This window comes from Arachis hypogaea, chromosome 20 (assembly GCF_003086295.3).
Source record: "Arachis hypogaea cultivar Tifrunner chromosome 20, arahy.Tifrunner.gnm2.J5K5, whole genome shotgun sequence".
Lineage (NCBI taxonomy): Eukaryota > Viridiplantae > Streptophyta > Magnoliopsida > Fabales > Fabaceae > Arachis > Arachis hypogaea.
Window position 1 is genome coordinate 140,641,500 of NC_092055.1, and position 22,675 is coordinate 140,664,174.

General features: G+C 31.9%; 2 protein-coding genes across 3 annotated transcripts; one reads left to right on the forward strand and one right to left on the reverse strand.

Annotated features, from left to right (window-relative positions):
• The first annotated feature begins 150 nt into the window (after positions 1 to 150).
• Positions 151 to 6,750, forward strand: LOC112784905 (uncharacterized). 2 transcript variants are annotated; one of them, XM_025828265.3, is made up of 8 exons: positions 151 to 618; positions 2,284 to 2,489; positions 2,587 to 3,190; positions 3,459 to 3,526; positions 3,630 to 3,691; positions 3,792 to 3,895; positions 4,758 to 5,011; positions 6,483 to 6,750. In XM_025828265.3, the coding sequence occupies exons 2-8, from the start codon at positions 2,297 to 2,299 to the stop codon at positions 6,566 to 6,568; spliced, it is 1,371 nt and encodes a 456-aa protein (XP_025684050.1). In that variant the 5' UTR covers positions 151 to 618; positions 2,284 to 2,296; the 3' UTR covers positions 6,569 to 6,750. The 2 variants fall into 2 exon arrangements, with proteins under 2 accessions (XP_025684050.1, XP_025684049.1); XM_025828264.3 differs by having other exon boundaries at positions 171 to 618; positions 2,218 to 2,489.
• A 1,706-nt stretch (positions 6,751 to 8,456) lies between these two features.
• On the reverse strand, positions 8,457 to 12,743 carry LOC112786547 (probable arabinosyltransferase ARAD1). Its single transcript, XM_072231312.1, has 4 exons — positions 12,530 to 12,743; positions 12,028 to 12,418; positions 10,406 to 10,705; positions 8,457 to 9,017 (listed from the first exon to the last, which is right to left on the reverse strand). The coding sequence occupies exons 1-4, from the start codon at positions 12,673 to 12,675 to the stop codon at positions 8,457 to 8,459; spliced, it is 1,398 nt and encodes a 465-aa protein (XP_072087413.1). The 5' UTR covers positions 12,676 to 12,743.
• Positions 12,744 to 22,675: the final 9,932 nt, after the last annotated feature.

The window sequence follows — 22,675 nt, forward strand, 5'->3', positions numbered from 1 at the left end:
AACCGACAACATTAGCGGTCCGATCAGATGTAAAACCGTCGTTTAAAAAACCGGTGGAAAACTGTTGAACCGGAAAAGAACCGGCAGGTTGGACCGAACCGGGACCCGCCCGGTTTACAACGGAAGCTCCTTCGTTTCTTTCTCCCTTTCCCTCTTTCTTTCTTTCTTTCATTCAGAAAGAAATCAAATCACACAACCCCAGCCAAAAAACCCTAGCACTGTAAGCCTACACCACCGCCACAAGGAGTGGCATACTGCCGCGTCCGTCGCACTCAAAGTTTGCGATCCGTCCGTCTATCTAGCTTCCCTTGTGATCCAACTCTTCAACCCCTGTTCGCTGTCACCGATCGCGGCTGCTTCCTCGAGCTCGGCGTCCGGCGTCTTTGTCTACTCAGCCGCGCTTCCGTCGCCGTTTGTTTGCCGTTCACGTTCGCGTCTTCGTTCAGCTGTCGTCTTCGTTCGCGTTCTTCGCCGTTCACGTTCGCTCAGCGTTCACTCGTCGTTCACCGTTCGAGTTCGGATTCGTGTTCGTCTCGAAGCCACGTTGCTCTGCTTCAAACACTGCGACCAACCCGCGCGCTCCACCTAGCCGTGGAACTGCTCTCTTTTGTCGCCGCCGTGAGTTCCCTAAACCCGCCACCAGACAATACACTCACACAACACCAATACTCTGCTTGAAACTCTGCAACTTCTGATTTCTATTACAATAAGTAACTATTTGATTTGGTAGTGGTTTGGATTATTTCATAGACTGAATTAAAGTTACAATAGTTATGTTCTCTTCTCTATCACATTGATATTAAGCTTTGAATTCTCTTATTTTGTTTTAATTTTACCGCACTCGACATGTTTGATGAAATGCTTTAACCGTATTTCTGGTTGGTTTTATAATTTCTAGCTTTTAGAAACTTAGTAAGTTGATTGCATGTGAAATTAGAATAATTGGATCTTAGTAATTAGGAAATTTTAGCTGCACAAATAGCATCTTTGCAGAAAACATATTAGCATGACGATTCCACTTGCATTAGTGTTCTTCTGGTAAATTTTAACTGTTATTGTGAATTTGTTAATTTGCTAATTGTTCTTGTGTTGTTGTTCTGTTGTTCTTCTGTTACTTTTAATTTTTTTGTTTTTATTATTATTTTCTGTTCTTGATTTAAGCTGTGATTGAAGGTTCTTTGGTTTTGGTATTCTTCACTTTCTTGTAAGCTTAGCTTTTAATTCTTTGAGCATACATGGATCAAATCATTGTTTTCAGCAATGGTGATTTTTAGATTTTTTTTTGGGTTACTTTGTTTTAGATGCTCCTATTGTTGTTGTGTTTTTGCTGTGATTTAAATGTTCTTTTGATTCTTTTTTTTTTTCCGAATGCCCAGTCAGTACTTGGTTGATTGGTTTTGCTCACTGAATGTATTTGATGATAAATTTTAAATTGATAACTCTATTACTGCTTTACTGTCTGTTTCTGTAGTTAAATTTTATTAAAGTTTCTTGAATTTGCACTGCCTATGTTATTGATTCACTGTTTCTTCATTGCTTTTTTTTGTTGTTAATCATTGTGATGAGCTTTGTTAAAATTGGGTTGAAAACTACTAATCTTTCTTCATTTTTCACTGTTCTAACTTCTGTTCTTATTAAAAGATTTGCAATTGGTGATCTTTTGATTTATTATATGCTTCATGTTTTCATTGTTCTGTTCTTGTGAAGAAAAAATTTGCAATTAGTGATTGTATGATTCATGTTTTGATTGTTTTGTTATATAAACAAAATTCTGTTTTCATTGTTTGGTTGCACTGTCCCTGTTCTTGATCTCCGCCCACTTGCTACCCCTCATCCGTGTTGGATTCTTTTTGTTTCAGGCTTTATTGTGTTTTTGTTTCAGCCTCTGTTGTGTTGTGTGTTTGTTTCGGGCTCTGTTGTGTGTTTATTGGGCAACACTATCATTTTTTGTTTTACTTTTTGACTTAGCTACATTAAGACAGTATTCTCTATCTTTAACTTGTGCATTGTAATTCAATCCAGCTATTTTTAATGGAAGTATAATTATGTTAATTGTCAACAAATTTGCAGCAAGTTATTGCATATTTTGATGATTAATTACATTTAGTTGGTGATATTTTACGTAGGGTTTTAAATTTGAAAGATATTTAGGATGTTTATTTATAATTTATTTATTATTTTATTATGGAACGGTTTTTCCGGTTGAACTACGGTTAGACCGGTTGGACCAGTAAACCAATGAACCAGTGACTAAAATGGTTTGATGACCGGTCCGGTTTTCAGAATCTTGGAAAAAATGCAGTCCAACTCACTGAAGGATTATTTGAAAAGGTATCAAAGTAACACTGAAGATGAGAAGAAAAGTAAGAAGAAGAAGAAGCAGAAGCAAAAAAGTCAGCCAAAACCTAGTGGCTTGTTAGTTGTGGATGAAGATCCCACCTGGCAGAAACCCGTAGATCTCGGAGAAGATAATGATGAGAAATCATCTGGTAAATAAGAAACATTGATATCTTTTCATTTTATACTATTTCCAATGTTTTGTTTTTTTATTGTTTCACAATAAACGTAATCTATATGTATATGTAGATGAGGAGAAGCCAGTTGTTGATGAAGACATTGAAGTGAAGCGAATGAAGAGGCTTGAGCAGCTGAGGGCTAGGCGTCCTTATCATGCTATATCTGAGGATGGAAGTGGTTGGATTTCACTTTCTTCTCAGCCTGTTGATCCTATTAATGTAAACGATGATTTATCACCTCCACGACAGCCTCGCAGAGGTCATCATAGCCCGAGTCCTGACATTTCTCCCCCTCGCCGTTCTCAGCGCCAAATATATGATGACAAAAATAAGAATTATAAGACTTCTGATTTGCAAGATATTTCTCCACCTCGTGGTCGTCGTCATGATTCTCCAATGAAAGACACTTCGCATGGATATGAGGAATCAGACCTTTCACCCCCAAGGAAACGGCAGAAGGATGTTGCAAGAGGGAGTTTGGCTGGTCGTTCTCACCGTCATTCACCTAACCTCTCTGAAAATGTTTCACATCCAACTTTGTCTCCAGATTTATCTCCACCACGGAAACACCAAAAGTCCAATGCAGCACCTGTCAGTGACAGAAAAACAGGTTTGATTTCTGGTAAAGATATCAGAGAAGAGATTGACAAAAAGAAGAAGGATGATTTGATGAGGTAATCTTTCAATTATTTATAATTTTCATTCTGTTGTACATGTACAACTATTTGCTATTTTCCATGCTTATGTCTGTAGGTTCTTTTTCTTTATTAGTTTTAGAACATTTTTACATGACTGGTTGTTTGGAATATTGGGATAGTTATATCTACCTTAAGTCATGCTACAAGCTGAAAAGGCTTCAAAATTTAGGGGGCATTGGTTTTGCATTTAGAATCTGCTGTGTTGGTTTAAACATGTTATGAATTGTGATCTTCCTTTATGCAGATTTAAAATGATGGATCCTTCAATCAGTGGGCGTGGTGCTGAACCAGTATATCGTGATAAAGTAAAAGGTAAGGAATTGAAATTAATTTTTTATTGATGTTTCTGTTTAGTCTATTTGATGTTTTCAATGAACATGAATTGGTGAATTAATTCGAATTCTGAATACTGCAGGAGTACGCATTTCCAAGGAAGAATACTTGAAGTCAAAACAGAAAGTAGAAGAAAAGCCAAAGGTATACCGCAGGATTTTATGTATTTTATAAGCCAAAAGATGTTATTCGTGCTAGGGTGTGAAAATTTAGTTTGATTCTTAGCCATCATCATGATTTTCAGGAGAAGGAAATAGAGTGGGGCAAGGGCTTGGCTCAGAAGAGGGAAGCTGAGGCTAGGATGAAGGAACTAGAAACTGAGAAGGAGAAGCCTTTTGCACGCAGCAGGTATACAAAAAGAATAGTTTAACATGGATTCCTGTCATGAAAATTTTCTTTACAATAAATATTTAGAAACTTGATTGTATATTGTTCTACCTTTGTTATTGTATTATTATAGTGACCTATTATTTTGAATATGATTGTCATGTATTTAATCTCTTAGGGTAGACTGTTTGTGATAATTCAACATTCTATAGATTTTTAGTAATTGGGTTTATAATGTCCCTTAAAATCTAAATAGATAGCCTCAAACAAATAGAACTTCATTTGAACAAGCAATCATTCACTCAGTATATTTTGATGCCTACACTTCAGCTGTAAGCTGCTTTATATGTTTCATGAGGGGTTCATATTTTTCTCCCAAGTACTACCAGGGAGTCTAGCAACTGCTAATTGATTCTCTTGTCAGCAGGCATCCTGTATCTTGAGTAGGGTTTTCTTAATTCATTTTACTTTGACTCAAGAGACATGATGAGCTAATTTACTATGTCCTTAATAGTTTTACCTGTCAAGCAGATTATGTGCATCTATCATGGTTTACATTTATAGTTAGTTATCCATACTCTTTTATGTTTGTTGGCATCAATACTTCCTCTTTTGTTGAAAAAAAAAATCATCTTACTCAACCTCGAGACATGAACAAAATTTAATACCTACAAGCATAGTTTTGAACCTGCTATATGGCTTTTTACCTTTATTGTTTGGCTCTTTATGTACACTATAACTACCTAGTTTTTAACAGGTCATAGGCTATCCTTGATATGTAATGTTGTTTTCACCAAATTGCTTTTGAAAAGATGAATCCTTTTGCTGTTTTCTCCCATCTTCGTTGCTGTAAATAACTAAATATGGTTTTGTTTTCTTTCAGGGACGATCCAGAACTTGACAACATGCTCAAGGATAGATTAAGATGGGGTGATCCTATGGCACATTTGGTAAAGAAAAAATATCCAGAGCCTGTTCTTCCAGATTTGGGAGAAGGTGAGAAGATGAAAGAATCAGGTTTTGTTGTTCCGCAAGATATTCCAGATCACAGCTGGTTGAAAAGAGGTTTAGATGCTGCACCAAATCGCTATGGGATAAGGCCGGGACGACATTGGGATGGAGTTGATCGTAGTAATGGTTAGTTCATTTTGCCAGTAACATCCCAACTTTTTGAATCAAGTCATTATTCAATAACTAATTAATTAATTGAAATGGTAATGATTTAAAATTTAAATTCAAAATAAAAAATTAGGAAATAATGCATTTGAAAAACTAACATATTTAGGTTAAAATTCAAATATATGAAAACACTAGTGGTAGTAAATCTCTAACCGACAATAAACAACCTTTTAAGATATAGTCATAATTAATTCTATATTTATTGGATTTGAATGATATTTAGTTACATGAAAAGATAAGAAAACTAGCTTTATTCTTTAAGTTCAGTACAAAATTAAATTCAAATTAAATTAGATAGATAAATCTGTTACAAGTGTGATCATGATTGTTCTTCTTTTATCCTTTTTTTTAATTTATGATTATGTTTATTATTTAATTCAAAGATCCTTATTTTATCCAAAGTTTTTTTTTTTTTTATGGATGATATTGTTTAAGATCTTTATTTTATTTAGATCTATTCTATTTGACTTATTTATGCCAATGTTAGTATTCTTCTCTTATTTATTATTTATTTTGCCTTGCTTTACGGCCTATGAAAACATCAAATCAAGATTTATGAGTTTGCATTCTATAGGTTCTAATGCTATAGGCATTTTGTATGTGTCACACATGTCATAACATAAGTAAATAAGAAGCATCTAAAAATCACACAACTCTGACTAACAAAGACTTTTAGAAATAATAATTGAACAACATTGCATTATCACTGTTTTTATTTTAAAACTCGGAGTGGCTGGGGATAGATACGATGACACCATATAGATAAACTATTGAGAAACTTTTGTTTCTCACCCCTCTCTCCATACCATCTTCAGAAACGATGCAATACAGAGCATTACACTGCTCAGTTGAGGTGAAAAGACAAGTGCACTATTAGGAGCAAGCTATCGAAGACGTAGATACAAAACATTAAGCGTTTACCTTAAGAAGGAAGAATATGCGATTGTTTTAGCCATAGTTATACAAATTAAGAGAATTAGGATTTTCTGTGTGGCTTGTTTTATTTTTATTGAGTGATTGCAATTGTAACTATGATGTTTCTTTTTATGATTATTTGGTATAAGTAAAGCTTGTCATTTATGTGCCTTCAAAGTTTAGCACGCCCGTTTTTCATGTTAGTATTTCCAAATCCACTTATATTTTTCAACTAGTAACTATTCTAATAAAAATTAGTTATTCAATATTTTTATATATAAATTATTTTATATAAATATTTCATATTTGTTTTAAAAAGAATTTCGCAAGGTTTTGAATATCAACTACTAAATATAATCCAAATAAAGCTCAACTCAGTTTAAAAGCATTAAGGTGTTACATTACCATTCGTTTTTGCTACCTGGCTTTTACCTTTCATTATTATGGGGGGTGATTATAGACAATTTTATTCGCTTGTGTTGAATGATTGACTTAAGCTTTTCTCTGGTTGTAGGTTTTGAGAAGGAAATGTTCAAGAGAACAAATGAGAGGCAAGCTCGAGATAGAGAAGCATATCTTTGGTCTGTCTCTGATATGTGACAGCGATGTAGTTTGTTATTAGTTCAGATTAATTTACTTTTTTGTCCATTTTGTGTTTTGGGGTCTTCATCTTTCTTGTACAAATAAATATTCCCAAAAAAAGATGAATTCTTTGTTTTTCTTTATCCCATACAAATAATTAAACCTTTCATAATGACACAAGTAAGTTTTGATTGCTCAAACACAAATCCAATCCCTTAGACAATGACACAGCTAATCATAATGCTCACAATTTGCGTTCCATAATATATTTTATTCGTTTCCTTAATGAATCAATTAGTACTCAAAATAATTAAGAAAATTATCATTGACTCAATTAAAATTTGAAAGACTTAGTGTGTGTTTGGATTCCAGTTTGCAAACCAGAGTTTGCATAAAATTGATTTTGTAAAATTGATTTTGATGATAAGTTAGTTTGGGTTAACGTGATTTATGTTTGGTAATCTTTATATCAAAATTGATTATAATAAAATAAATGTTGTTTGAATTATACTACTCAAAATCACTTTTAGATGAAAAATTACTAAAATAGACATCAATTTTATATACATGCAAAATCAGAATACTATAAAAAATAATATAAAAAATATTTATCATATAAATAAAATAAATACAATAAAAAATAAAAGAAAATATTCTATAATTTTTTTATAATATAAGAAAATATAAGAAAATATTTATCATATAAAAGAGAGTACTATAAATTTTATAATGTCACACAAAAAGAAAATATTCTATAATTTTTTTTAGTATCGTCAGTACTCTTTAATTTAGTATTATTTTACACTATAAATTTTTATTATTTATGACTCTATTGTTACTTATAATTAATTTTTTATTTATTTTGTCCTTTTTTTATAGGATCATAATTTATATTATTCAAAATTTTGATAATAAACATAGTATATAATAATTACAATTACAAATTTTACAAATTCAGAATAAAAAATAAAAAAAATTAATACAAAACAAAAATAGAGTACATCAAAGAATAGAAAAAAAATTATACAGATAAGAAATAATAAAAATTCCATAAAACCAATAACATATATCATATGAACAAACAAAATACCATAAAACGTAAATAAAATTCATATGAATAAAATCAAATAAAAATAAAAAAATTTCAATTTGTCAGTGATTGAAATAAATCTGAACGATTTTGATGGAAAAAAATAGAACTAAAAAATTATGAAGAAGTAGGAAGAACTACAAAGAATGACTGTGAAGATAATAGTTACTAGTATCATTCTTATAAAAGAAAATGAAGGGTAGGGTTGGTAAAAAAGAAATATTTTAGCTTCTCCTAAACGTGAAACCTGAAACGTGAAATGCAGAAGCTACAAATTTGAGCTTCTCCTAAACGTGGGTTCAGAGGCAGAATCAATTCTGCGTTCACAAGGATAAAAATTGCCAAACATTCAAGTGAAACTTTCAAGAAGTTCAAACAGACTTCTCTCCTCCCCAATGTGTTTGCCAAACACACCCTTAATAGAGTTAGCTTAAAAGTTGTAGTAGTAAATACTAAAGAGTCTTGGTTCCATTTTGAATATTCCATGTATTATGTGTTTCAGGAGATAAAATAATCACTTCAATAACTTACAATACAATTAGTTTTGGTATCGTGACACAAGGAGAAATGTTCATAACTTATTGTAATGAAAATAAAACAACGCAAATAATATTTAGTATTTTATTAATTTATATTTTAAATGATTAAAATATTTTATTTAATAGTTCATACATATTAATTTAATTTTGTTTAGCTAACCAATTAGCCTTATATTAATTGATTTAGATTTTTCTATTTAAATCCAACATAAAAGATATAAATACCTCCTAAACTCTTACAAGCAACATCGAAAAATAGATATATTATTAATATTTCTCACCAAAAATTACTTGGTACATGTATGGACTTTTCCACTACATCAGAGGTAGTAGTAGAAGGACAGCGAGAAAATCTCTTAGACTTGTTCATCTTCAATCTTACAGCAGGAACTCTTCGTGCAACTGCTTGCCAAATCATTTGAACAGCATCACCCTCCTTTGATGGAAACTGAAACTCAAAGAACGGTTCCACTTCTTTCAACCTGTTCCACATTCTGGTCCACTCATCTTTGGTGACATTCCTGATCAAATTTATGAGATAGTTTCCCTGAATAGCATCTCTTGTGGGAACGAATAAGCAAAACTCGGAGTAGTCGAGAACATCCTCGTATGGGAGCTCGATTGCGTCGCTGATGATGACGGGGACACAGTGGCTGGCAATGGCGTCGAACAAGCGGTTCGACGAAGGAGTGTCGCCGGCGATGTTGAGGCAAAACTTTGAAGATCTCATGCCTTGGGTGGCTTTCTGAATTCCATCTTTCTGAACGCTTCCAAATGAGAAGTGTACGTCCTTTTCATCTTTTAAGAGATAAAATAGCTCTTGCCGTGCAACGCCTCCCTAATCATCATCAACATGGAAACTCACGTGTGAAGTTGCTAATTGAAAACTGTTAGATGATAATTTATAGTCAAACATATCAAATTATCTAATATTTTTCAACTAACAACTTCACATTAACACGTGAGTCTTTACCAGTAAACAAACAATACATGACAAACTATTGATAGATAGAAACTCATAGGTAGATGTATTTATGTGAAGTTGTTAGTTGAAAATGTTAAATTATTTGGTATGCTTACTAAATTATTATTTAATGACTTTTAACTATTAACTTTATATAAAAACAATTGGATATCAGTCTTCACCTTATTAAGAATTAGTTAAGTGATTATAATTTAAGAGTGTCTCTAATTAAATCTTTATATTAGATTAACAAAGGTTTACGGATCTACTAATTTCATCATTGTTATTAAAATAAAAAACAAAAATGATATGCATACATTAAAATCAACTATAAAAAATGATATGTAATTTGTGTATAAATATATATATTTTGTTTAATTTATTTTTGATATCATCTAATTTTTTAAAATTAACTTTTATTGTAAATTTTAAATTCTAAATTTAAACCTCCTTTTGACTATGCTGGTTTTGGTTGTATCATTCGCAATTCTGATGGATGTTGGTTGAAAGGTTGCACTGGAATTTGGGAAAGTCGAAGTGTGCAGTGTTCTTTTTGTTGAATTGTATGCGATTTTGGAGAGGTTTACTTCTAACTTGAGATAGTTGATTTCGTGAGGCTATTTGTGAAACAGACGATTTAGAAGCTCTTTTCTTGGTAAACCAAAGAATGCTTGATAAGGATATTCAAAATGGGATTTGGCAAAGCATATACATGAGGTTATGAATTAGAATTGGAAAGTCTTTATTCTTTTAATTCAGATGAATGCAAATAGTGTTGTAGATTGTATAGCTAGAGCAGCTGTTTCTGGCGTGGACATTCACTCGAATTGGAGTCAACCATGGAGTGAATTTCAACATCTAATAGATTTAAATATGAATCTAGCCAATTAATTTGGTTTTGTCTCTGTTTTTTTTTTTTTTTTCTATTCTATTTAGTCACAAAAAAACCTAAATTCTAAATGCTAAAAAATAAAAATAAAAAATTAATTAGTACTAACTAATTAAAAATTAGTTTCTATTATACTTACTTTTTAAAAAAAAAAAATCAAATATGTTTAGAATATTTACATTTAGAACAAAATGTTTCGAATTTTTTAATAGCATTGGTTAGTAGGAATTTAACCGAAAATTTTTATCTAAAAAATTTAATTATATATTGAGTTATTGACGGACTATTTAAACTAAGATGTAAATCCTTTCAATGAGAAAAAGATGAAAATATATAAAAGAAAGATATTGAAGAGAAAGAGAGGCATACATACATCTTTTCTATATATTGCTCCTTGAAAATAGAGTAACGTTGGACGAGTATCAAATGTGGAGGTATCATTGACATAGGAATTGATAACATGTTTATAGGGTGCAATGACATCCTTTTCAACATTGGCTATGTTTGGAGGATATCTTCCAAAATCTGAAAGTATGAAAGTTGCAGGCCACAATTTCACTCTTGCATCCAACATACTATTGGGATGGTGTGCTAAAATCAAATGATCTTTTCCCCCTGATCTCTTCCAAAGTTCTTGCCCTGCCAGATACTCCACTAGCTCTTCTTGTAGTACCTTTTTTCATTCTTTTCCTTTGTTAGTTGGTGTGTGTTAAAATAATAAATTTAGATAAAATCACTTTGCAATAAATTTAGATAAGAACAAGAAGAAAAAAATAATACTACTAGTAAGTAAATTTCACCGAAATTTAACAAAATAAAATTAAGTTTATATATAGAGTGAGAGTGTGTTTTCACCGAAATTTAACAAAATAAAATTAAGTTTATATATAGAGTGAGAGTGTGTTTGGATTATTGGCTTTTGAAGTTAAAAAATAAATGCATTTTAGAAAAAAAGCACAACACAAGAGATTATAATTATTATTACTTCTTACATTATCAATCTAAGCATTAAAAACTTCTAGAAAAAAATATCTACTAAAATATATGAGAATAACACTTAATTAATTTTAAATAAATTTTAAATTGGATATTTTGACCGCACACAAAATTTTATGTCTTTGGCGGTCTTTGAGATAGATTGATCTTATGTATAAAGAACTAATTTTTCTTATAATGACATTTTTTAGAACCAAAATGTCTTATAATATATTTGTTAATGATTTATTTGTTCAATACCCATATTAAAAATTTTATTAAAAACGAGGCCAATATCTTAACCGAAGTAATTTTTAAAGACTTTTCACGTAAAAAAACTTTATTAGGAACCAAAATGTTCAACCTAAAATTTATTAGGACCAATTTGAGTATTTACTAGATAAAGGGCTTGTTTGGACGTCATTTTTAAAAAAAAAAAAATTTTAATAATATTTTTTTAAAAGATTTTTTGTAAAAGTAAAAATGATTTTATAGTTGGATATTTCATATAAAAATATTTTTTTATTTATCAATTATATTTGGATAAAATAAGATAAAAATACTTTTTTGTTCGTTTATTATGTAAAAAATATCATTGTTTTAAGGAAAAAAATTTTAAAAAAAATGTAAATTGTAACTTTTCAAAAAAAAAATTCCTAATTCTTTTACTTTTACTATTAGAAATTTACTAAATATACTAAAAAATAAAAAAGATATTTTTTCATTGAAAAAATAATTTTTTTTTTCCGATTTAATCGCGTCCAAATAAGCACAAATAAAAGTTGCTATTTTATTTTTTTACAAAAAATTCCATGGTAAAAAATCTAATAAAAAAAGAGTACAATGCATATATAAACTAAAGTGGAAACTCAGTATAGCCAACTTTACGTGAAGTTGATAAAGGAGAGCCGTTAGATAAAAATTTAGTCAAATATTCAAATCATTTAACGGCTCTCAGCTATAACTTTATGCAAAGTTGACTGCACATGAATTTTCACTGTAGACTAATTTAAGTTGTACCTTATTCCTACTCTTTTGTCCATGTTGATTGGTCTTGGAGTAGCGATTATAGCTTAGAGATGAAAAGAAGGGCACAAATATGATATCAGCTTCACTTGAATTATGAACTCGAACAGCAGCACTAGCCTTTGGAGCATTAGGAATTTCCGAAGCTAGTAGATCCAATGTGAGCCAAAACTCTATACTATGTTGCAAATTCAATCCTCCTGGGTAACCAGGTATTGCTCCTCTAATATCAGGCCAAACACTATTCTTCTCTTTCCAATCCAAGAGTCCAAAGTGGAACTTTGATGGTAAATCATACATGAAAATCTTGATAACAACTTCCTCATTGTTTTTGTTGCATTTACCTTCATCATATGAATCTTGAGATGATGATGATGCATCTTTACTATTCACAAGGATTGCCCGGTTTCCGACCGAGGGCTCGACATATTTTTCTGGTGTCCACGTAGCATAGTCGTTGTTATTATTCGAGAAACGCCTCGAATTGGGTATTAACTTGTTGTCAATGGATTGAGGTTGACTTGTGGAATGCAAAACAAAGAACCAAGACATAAGAAATAAGGTTGATGTCATTGTGAATAACAAAAGTAATGACTTTCTAGAAACAATGACCTTAATTGAGGACACATTTTTCTCAATCATTTTGATAATGATGTTCCAAGAATTTACTCAAATACGAGTTACAGACATCTCTGACAAAAATATCTAATCGTTAAATAATTATGTCTCATTGCTAAATTAGTAGCGTCTGAATCTTAAGGGGAACATTAGAGTTTACAATATAGATCTAAATAGGGACAATTCCGGAAAACTTGATTATCAATGTTTTCTTTAAGGGGAACAAAGATTAAAAAGATGAAGGGGAAAAAGACTTCAACAAAAATTAGATCAAACTACAGATTCGAGGTGGTTAACATAGTAACATCATAGTGTGATATCAGTGGTTGTTGGAAAAAGAGAACCACATGTGAAATGAGTTGGAAAGAAAATAGGAATGGAGAGTGGGAATAGGGTCTAACTATGGAATCGGGCTTCTATTTTTATTTTTAGTCTATTTTTGTGTGTTTCACAATCTCACTAAATATTAGTTTGTGAAAAATACAATATTAATACAAATAAAGGAATAAGTGTAATAAATAAAAAAATTTGGTAAATGTCCATAAGGCTTGTTTGGGTGAGCTTTTAAAAAAAAATTTTTTTTTTAGTTATCTTTTTTTAAAAGATCTTATAGAAAAATAAAAGTAATTTTATGTTTAGATATCTCATGTAAAAAGGTTTTTTTATCTATCAATTATATTTTGGTATAACAGTATAAAAGTACTTTTTTGTTCATTTATTACATGAAAAACATCTTTTTTTTAAGAAAAAAAGATCTTTTAAAAAAAGATGTAAATTACAGCTTCTCAAAAAAGATATTTTTTTTATTTTACTAGTGCTTTTACTTTTACTACTAGAAATTTGCCAAACACGTTAAAAAATAAAAAAAGATCTTTTTTCATTGAAAAAAGATCTTTTTTTAACAAAATAATGGCGCCCAAACATACACTAATGCTAATTAGGAATCACTCAAGTCATGGATCAACAATAGGTAATTTTTTTTTGGTGACAAGCTAATTAATATTTGCGAATTCGACGGAATTTAGGATGCATTTGGTTCACTTTATTACAGAAGCTCTTTTACTCTATTTAGTTTTTTCTTTTTAAAATGCTAAAAACAGATAATATTTTTTATTATTTTATAAAATTTATGCAAATAGGTTAAAAACTGAATTTTTTTCAGTAAAAAAAAAAAAAAAACAAACTTAACTTATCTTCTTATTATATAGTTTAATTACATTTATTTGGACCGTATATACAAACTCATACACATTACATATTCACACATCTAACATTTTTAAGAATTTTTATCTATTATTTAATATTATTAACATTCGAACTCAAATGCAACATATTAAAAAGTATGCTAATATGCTATTTTAAGTTTTTAACTAAGTCTCGGTTGGGGATTATATAGGTTTGTTCATAGGAGCCAGGAACACAAAAGGTGGATGGTATCTTTCTGTGCTATTATTTGAAATATCTGACTTGAAAAGAATAGAAGGATTTTTCAGAATAATAGAAAAGAGGTTGACGATATAATCCACCTGACTTTCATTAACTTTAAGGAATGGTTACGTGTGGATCCCTTCTGTTGTTGATGGCAATGCCGAAGATGACAAGGATATTATGTAGTTGTGCTGTTTAGTTTATGCCTTAGTTTGGTGTTTTTCCTTTTTGTTTGCTCTCTTTGCTCCACTTACTGTGTTGAGTTTTATTAAAAAAAAAAGAATTTTGGTAAAAAAAGTTTTTTTGTTGTCGGAACAATGCTAATGGGCCTGAGCCCATTGTGTCTAATTTTAATGCAAACCCTTTGGTAAACGGGTCAGCCGCCGGCAAAGAAGCTGAAAACGTGCGTGGTGACGCAAACATGTCATTCATTGAATTTGTTGGAGTAAGGGGTATACAGAGAACTTTTTGCTGATGTAATAAAGTAGGAAGAAACAAAATGTTAAAAGAGGAAGAGGATTCACAACAAGGTCCATGAAATGGTTACTAAAGTTCAAAGGAGTAATAAAAATGAGGAATGAATAACGGGAGTTCATTGCAATCGCCATACTGCTAGAGCAAAGTTCACTGCATCAACATTAGATACATCATCAATTATGGAAGTACGTAGGATTTATTATAGTAGATATATACTTTAAAAGGGAAAATAAGGTATCGTATTAAATGACTAAGAGGAGAATATAAAATATTAATTTTTAATTTAAAAATACTAAGCGTCAAACATATTTTGAATTAAATTTTTAATTAAGTCTTCGTTCATGCTTTTTTTTTTTTTTTCGCATTCAGATAGGCACATTTCTTTCTCTGCTTGTTAATGTTATTATTTTTTTTAAACGTGTCTTGTATGAAAATAGGACACTTGTATAATATAAAAATGTGTATTAAGGCAGCAGTTTGATGAGAATATAAAAAAGCTGTGGTTTCAAAAATAGTAGGTCTCATGTATTTTTTTTAATCAAGTTATAATGAAAATTGTAAAAATTGCTAATGACAAGAATTACAAAATGAGTTTTTATGCAAAGTTATTTAAGCATATACATCCGTAGCAAGACCACTTTTAAATACGTAAATAAGAGTTCGTAAAATTTAAAAAAATTATAAAAAATAATTATTTCATATTTATAATTAACCATATATTACAATAACCCGATAATAATATTTTTAATTCATCTGATTTAAATTATTATAAATAATAATATTGTAAAATAAGACATAATTATTTACCAATATTTTAAAAATTATATCGTTATTTATTTTAGTTTGCATAACAAATTAAAATTGTATTTGGGATATGAAAAAACCCTAACACAAAAAATCACGAATTAAAAGTATATTAACTTGTTTATTTATTTTTATCTAATATTTATGCAAATCAAAATTATTGTCAATATGAGATCAGATCATTTAAAATTATAAATTGTGAAACAATAACAAATTAAATAATAACTCTGATTATAGTTTATATTTTCATATTTTGTGTTCGCTAATAATGATATATTGATTATTTCAAAATAAATTAAACAATAATAACAAAAAATAATTAAAAAATAAGTCAATAATTTAAATCTAAATACCAAAAGCGTCATAACATTTTGCTCTTTATGATGTTAATTCTCTTTAGTTATTGCTAGTTTTTTATTTTGTATCTCCAAGTTAAGACTCCTTAATTTTATTCTTTAATTTTTTATTTAATTAAATATTTATTTTTATATTTTTAAATTTATTCAATTATTTTGTATTTTATTGTGTTGTCATATTATTGTGTATATTTTTTGTTACATACTTAATAATTATTGAATAATAAGATTCATTGATTTAAATCTTAAAATATAGTAATATTAACTAATAACAAATAATAGTTGAAACTAAAAGTTAAACCTAAATATAGGGGTGGCAAAACGGGTCGAGCCCGTCGGGTCGATTCGTTAAACCCGCTAAAAAAGGCGGGTCGGGCTAGAATTTGGAGCTCGTCAAATTAAAAAAATCCGCCAAGTCCGCACCGCCAAATTGGCAGGTTTTGGTGGGTCGGGGCGGTCCGCCGGACCGAAAATTTTTATTTTTTATTTTTTTTATTAAATAAAAGAGTGATTATTATTATAAAATTATTACTTATAGAATTTTTAAACATGTTTTTTTTCATTTTTTGTTTTTATTCTTCTTTTAGTTATTAACTTTATTTATTTTATTTTACAATTTCGTATATATGCTCAAATTATGTAACTTATTTTTTAAAATAAAGATGATTCTATTCACAAATATTATTTTGAACAATTTTATTGAAGTTAAAAATAAAAAAAATAGTGAAAAAAATTATATTATAATTTAACTATTTTTTATTTGTATTTGATTTTTTAATTATTATTTTTTGGTTAATTTTATTGAATTTTATTTTTCAAAAAAAAAAAGGAAAAAGTCAAGCGGGCTAGCCCGCCGATTCGCCAATCCGCCATAAAGTGGGGCAGGCTAGCATTTTAAACCCATTTTAGTTGGCGGGACGGGTCGATCCGCCCCGTTTATGGGGCGGGCATAGGCGGGGGCGGGCGGGTTGGGGCGGGCCGGCCCGCTTTGCCACCCCTACCTAAATACATGAATATTTATTAGTGTTTCTTCTTTTGAAATTAGCTCTAATTTTACTGGTAATAACGACATCAACTGAAAAAAAATATTTCAGTCATGAATATTATAAGGAATCGAATTCGTAATCTTATGAGACTAGAATTTTTAAATGGTTATTTAATGACATATATAAAACAAAAAAAATATTTAATTGTATTTTAATTTTCCAACCCCACACTTACGCGTACAACTTTTCGGAAAATTATTTTTGACTTATTTCGAATCAACTTACTTTCATCGAAAATATTTTTCGATCAACAAATTACCCCATTGGATTAATGTGTTTGCCTTCGATAACATTATTAGAAGATAAAACACTTAATCCAAAACTGAACACGTCAGTTCTCAAGTCAATAATAATTGCCATTTAAACTCCCCATTAATACTGACCCACTCGACACATCTCCCGAAACTTGCGCTTTCTCTCTCTCTACCACTTCATCTTCTTCACGAAGTTACCTCTATTCGCATCCTTTTCATAATAACAATTACAGTAATACTTTAAATTCATCATTTCTCCCTTTGATTCAAATCTTTCGAATACTCATTATTCTTTGAATCTTCCTTACATTAAGAACTTCACCAAATCCTCGACCTTTAATCTCTTTCTCCTGTACTCAACGATGGCTGGTTCCTCTTCTCATGCTACCACTCAAGACAAGGGTAAAGGTCCTGCAATAGCACCGGCATCCTACTAGCCCTTCGTATTCTCAATCAAGTCAATGATGAAATCATTGACGATCCCCATTTGCAAGTTAATGATACCAGAATCTTAATCCCCTTCACAATCGGTGCAGATACACACTGTTTTCTCAGACCGATTGAATCTCTTGAGAGAGCAAACAAAAAACTTTCTTTCTTCCCTAGTGCTGAAGGGGGAGATTTATTAATAAACCAGACTTTTAACATCTCTCATTTCATCAACCAAAAATCTTTCAGAAATAATCCAAAAATCAATCCTCGAGGATTCGATTTCACAGCTTGGTACCAACGCCTTGAACCCACAAAAAGTGCTACCTGGGGAGCCCTAGGAAGACAGGAACTATTAAGGCTTTCTCATTTCTCACTCACAACATACCCTTGGATGATTGGGGCAGTGACTTGTTTCTGGAACAGGACAACCAACAACTTCCACCTTCCTTGCGGAATGATCGGAATGTCTCTCCTCGATGTAGCTGCCATTACAGGACTCCCAATAAATTCTCCAAATTGTACTCCTGACATGCAATCTAAGCACCAGTATAATGTTGTCTTAACCAACTCTTACAGTGACTTCATTACTCATAACATGGGTGAAGATGGTACAGAAATCACAGATAATGAACATGTAGCCTTCTTGTTTTATTGGTTAAATGCAATCCTGTTCTGCTCTCGAAGCGTACAAATGCCAAAATTCTTCCTTCCCTTAGCTACTCTTCTTCATGAAGGGAAAGTTCTCAACTTGGCCAAGCTTCTTCTAGGGCACATTTTTGAAGAGCTTAGTCAATTTGTTTGCGACCTCCGAGACAACAAAATAATCAGTACAGGAGGTCCTCTGTGGCTCCTTCAATTATGGCTTAATGCCACTTTTGAAAATTTTGTGACAAAACCTGAAGGTGGCAGTACTGACAAACAACACATTGAAGGTTTTCGATTGTCTAATTACAAACCCAATTTTCTGGACACCCAATCAGATGAAGACAGATTCTGGGCTGTCTTCTCCCTTTTTCATTCTTGCAAGGATTTCGACAATGATCAACTCAACTTCACTCCCTTTTTGTGTCGCAATTGCGGCCCTGCCTGGCTTGATCATTTACTCTTTCCTAATACTAATGAGGAGAGTGAACTCGCAAATCCAAATTGGGTGAACCTACTGGCTGTTCAGGTAATACCGATTGGGCTGCCACAACACAAAAAAGAAAAGTTCAAGATAACCCTATATGCTCCTCACTTAACAGCCAGACAACTGGGGTTTTCTCAAGCTATTCCAACACCACAACCTTGACACAGTGATCCATTCTGCTACATTTCTCTAACATCTCAAGAAGATTTCAACACCTGTCTCTTAAAAGATCAACAACGCAAAGACCGCTTCAACTTCTTGATCTATGAACGCAGTTCATACATCACCAAATCTTGTTTCGAATGGTGGGCTGCTTATTATTCAAGGTACACCCATACCTTAGAAGAAATTTAACAAACTGCTGTTCGAACGGTCCCTGTCGCTGAGAGTTCCCCAAAAAGAACTCACAAAAGGAAAGCTGATACTGCTCGATCACCACCACACAAAAGTAGAAAGACTCCTATCAGAACTTCTCGAAGAGTAACTATTTTATTCATAACTTTTCCTTTTAACTTGAAATGTTCTTCAAATTGTATTTTCTTAACCATACTTAATTCTGAACTTTTTTGCCAGTTACTGCTGCCATCATCAAGCGAAATCGCTGATGAAAGTGAACCAACTAATAAAGATACTCTTGCTGCCTCCTCCCAATCGGAAGATGCAGCTGATTCTGACCATGGTTCTCAGCTGGTACGGAAATCCAGACTTCCTCAGGTAACACAATTATCTCTACACACATTTTACTTGGTTTAAAATAAATTTCAAATTTATAATTGTGTACCTTTTATACCAGCCTATCAATGTTGCCCATTCAATTTCATCCAATGGGGCTCTTGATCAACCAATTTTGCAACAACAAAATGACCCAGAATACTCCACATCACATTATTCAATTCAATTCACAGGGCCAATTCAGTCAATTCCAGCTGCTTTTCCACCTCCTCTTCATACAATATAGGTGGTCGATCCGACAACAAATCCCTTGCAGCATTCTCCAGAAGAAACCCATATACTTGAGTCAATTTCACGAAACAATCAAACTGCATTCTCTGCAGAAAACCAGGTGGCCCTAGACTCTGATTCTGCTTCAAGAATTGCTGACACCACTAATTCAGATTCCTCTCGATCCAGGGTCTTAGAAACTCCTCACAAACTGCCTAGTCCTTCACTCCGAGTCGATCTTCAGACTCCTCTTGGACCAAGACCCGAAACATCGAGTGCTTCTACCACCCCTTCAAGTGCTACCTTGGTCGACTTGATTTCTGTTTTAAATAAAGTTATCCAAGAAAATAAAGTACCAATGCCTGTGCCAGCAATCTCAAGACTTGCTACCTCAAGGTCTTCATTCGAAATAGATCCTGGCACTCGAGAACAGTTTTGATCACTCATTAAGCTCTTGGATCATCCACCTACCACATGGGTTAATGATCTAATTCTTAACCAACTCCTGGCTGATCTTTTGAATTCTTCTTTTGAACTCCCAACTAACACACCAAATTCTGCCTCAATTCAAGAATTCAAACAACTTCTCAATGAGAGCGTTGCATCTCAATTTCAACTCCAAGAAACTAAGACTGAAGAAACCAATATCAAAACTAATATAGAAAACTGTTTTGCAGCCGCTCAACCAATCCAAGCTTCTCGTGAGGAATTTGATATGAGAATCTCCCATGCCATTTTTGTTCAAGCTTTTCATGATCGAGAAGAAGCAATACTTGAAGAAAAATTAGCTCAGATTAATGAAAAGCTTGCCACAATACGCCAAAATCGAGCTACTATAGCCAAACCTTTGGCAGCAGCCCAACAAGAACAACACCACCTCATTCAAGAACTTGTTTCAATTGATACCAAGCTGAGAGAATATGAAAAATAACTTGAGAAAGTCCAAGCTAACAAGTTCAAACAAATTAAAGTACTCTCAATTCTGGACAACAAAAGGACAAAGCTACGCTCCGATTTAGCAAAATTAGTGGCACCTTGAATTTCTTTTCATCTCAAGTTTTATTTATTATTTTTTTTTGTAATATTTTCCATCTTTTCTAAACATACGCATGTTGAACTTCTACTTTTGCCAACAATAGTATTGCTTCAAGTATTTTCCATTAAACGAATTAATTACTCTTTCTGATTTAATATCTTTAATCTGGTAAGCATTTCCAGAATATGTTCCCATCACTTGGAACGGACCTTCCCAGGTATGGGACCATTTACCAAGAAATTTCGATTTCTTTTCCATTGGCAAGACAACTTTCAAAACTAATTCACCTACATTAAAAGACTTTTCCTTAATTCGTCGATTATAACTTCGAGCAATACTTTCTTTTTGTCGAATCATATTATCGAGTGCCAAAATTCGTTCTGAGTCTAATTCATTTAACTCATCAAACATTGCATTTCAATAGTCATCAACTGGCAACTCATTCTGTCTTAATACTCTTAAAGTATTCAAATTAATTTCTAATGGTAACACTGCGTCATGACCATACACCAACTTGTATGGCGAAGTACATGTCAAATCCCTTGGTGAATTTCGATAAGCCCATAACACTTGGCTTAAAGTTTCATGCCATGTTCGAGGCTTGTTTCCAATGTGTTTTTTAATCAAACTTATCAAAATTTTATTTGCTGCTTCTACTTGCCCATTAGCCTGTGCATAATAAGGAGTTGAAGTAACCATATTAATACTTCTTGAAGCTGCAAAATTTTTAATCTGCTGACTAGTAAACATTGTTCTTTGATCAGTACTTAATGTTTGAGAAATTTCAAATCGATGGATAATATGTTCCTCAATAAAATCTATTATCTCACATTGACTTACTTCTATCAAGGGATCGCTTCAACCCATTTTGTAAAATAATCAATTGCTACTAGGATAAACTTGTGCTGTTTTGACGAAGGAGGATGAATTAACCCAATTAAATCCAAAGCCTAACCTCTAAATGGTCATGGCTTTATTATCGAATGTAATTCTGATGCTGGGATTTGCTGAATCGAACCATGTTTCTGGCATTCTAGGCATGCTTTTGCATAATCAATGCAATCTTTAATCATAGATGGCCAATATACATGATTGTGATATAACACCCATCTCATTTTCTTCCCAGCCTGATGAGCACCGCATATCCCATTGTGAACTTCACCCAAAGCAATATTTTGGTCATTTTGACCCAAACATTTCGATAAACTCCCATCGATACCTTTTTTATATAATTCATCAGCCATTAAAACAAAATTCATTGCTCGCAATTTCATCTTTTTATCAACTGAAATACTGGGATCTTTCAAGTACTGAGCAATAGGCTTCCTCCAATCAATATCCTCCCATTCATCAACACACAAAACTTCCCTTTCACTTGCAGGTACTAAAATCTGATGAATACCTACTAAAGACTCAAGAGTTTCTGGGCCGATTTTATATTTCGAAGTAATTTGGGCTAATTCATTAGCCATTTCATTCTGAATTATTGGAATATGGACCAGAGAAACTTTTTGAAAAGAAGTTAACAACTCCCAAGCAGTTGTCAAATACTTCTGTAACCTCTTATTATTACATTTAAATTCTTTGGACAACTGCTTCAAAACCAACTGGAAATCCCCTAATATCTGAACTTCCGAAACTCCCTTATTAATTAAGATTTCGAGGCCCAGAATCAATGCTTCATACTCTGCTTCATTATTCGAACAAGGATACTTTATTTCAAATAGAAATTTCGACAAAATTCCTTCTGGTGAAACAATTAAAATCCCAACTCCTGCACCATCTTTATGTTTCGACCCATCAAAATACAACTTCCAATAATCGATTTTTACTTCGATTACATTTGCCCCCTGGTCATTCAGATCTTTCGAATTATCCACAAGAAAATTTGCAATGACCTGTCCTTTCATAGCCTTGGTTGGGACATATTGTAAATCAAATTCTGTCAACGCCAGTATTCATTTCCCTAAACATCCCCTTAACATAGGGAAACTCAACATATACTTAATTAAATCAGTTTGTGCTATAACTTTCACCGATTTAGCCACCATATAACATTTTAATTTCATACAAGCATGATATAGAGATAAACACAATTTTTCGATTGGGGGAATACCTCG

Excerpts from the sequence above, each read along its gene's own strand:
- LOC112784905 (XM_025828264.3), top strand. The coding sequence starts at position 2,264 with ATGACCGGTCCGGTTTTCAGAATCTTGGAAAAAATGCAGTCCAACTCA. Across the intron at positions 2,490-2,586 it reads TAATGATGAGAAATCATCTG|ATGAGGAGAAGCCAGTTGTT; the intron begins GTAAATAAGAAA and ends ATGTATATGTAG. Across the intron at positions 3,692-3,791 it reads AAGTAGAAGAAAAGCCAAAG|GAGAAGGAAATAGAGTGGGG; the intron begins GTATACCGCAGG and ends CATGATTTTCAG.
- LOC112786547 (XM_072231312.1), bottom strand. The coding sequence starts at position 12,675 with ATGATTGAGAAAAATGTGTCCTCAATTAAGGTCATTGTTTCTAGAAAG. Across the intron at positions 12,419-12,529 it reads CCTCAATCCATTGACAACAA|TAAAGATGCATCATCATCAT; the intron begins GTTAATACCCAA and ends CCTTGTGAATAG. Across the intron at positions 9,018-10,405 it reads GAGCAATATATAGAAAAGAT|GGAGGCGTTGCACGGCAAGA; the intron begins GTATGTATGCCT and ends GATGATGATTAG.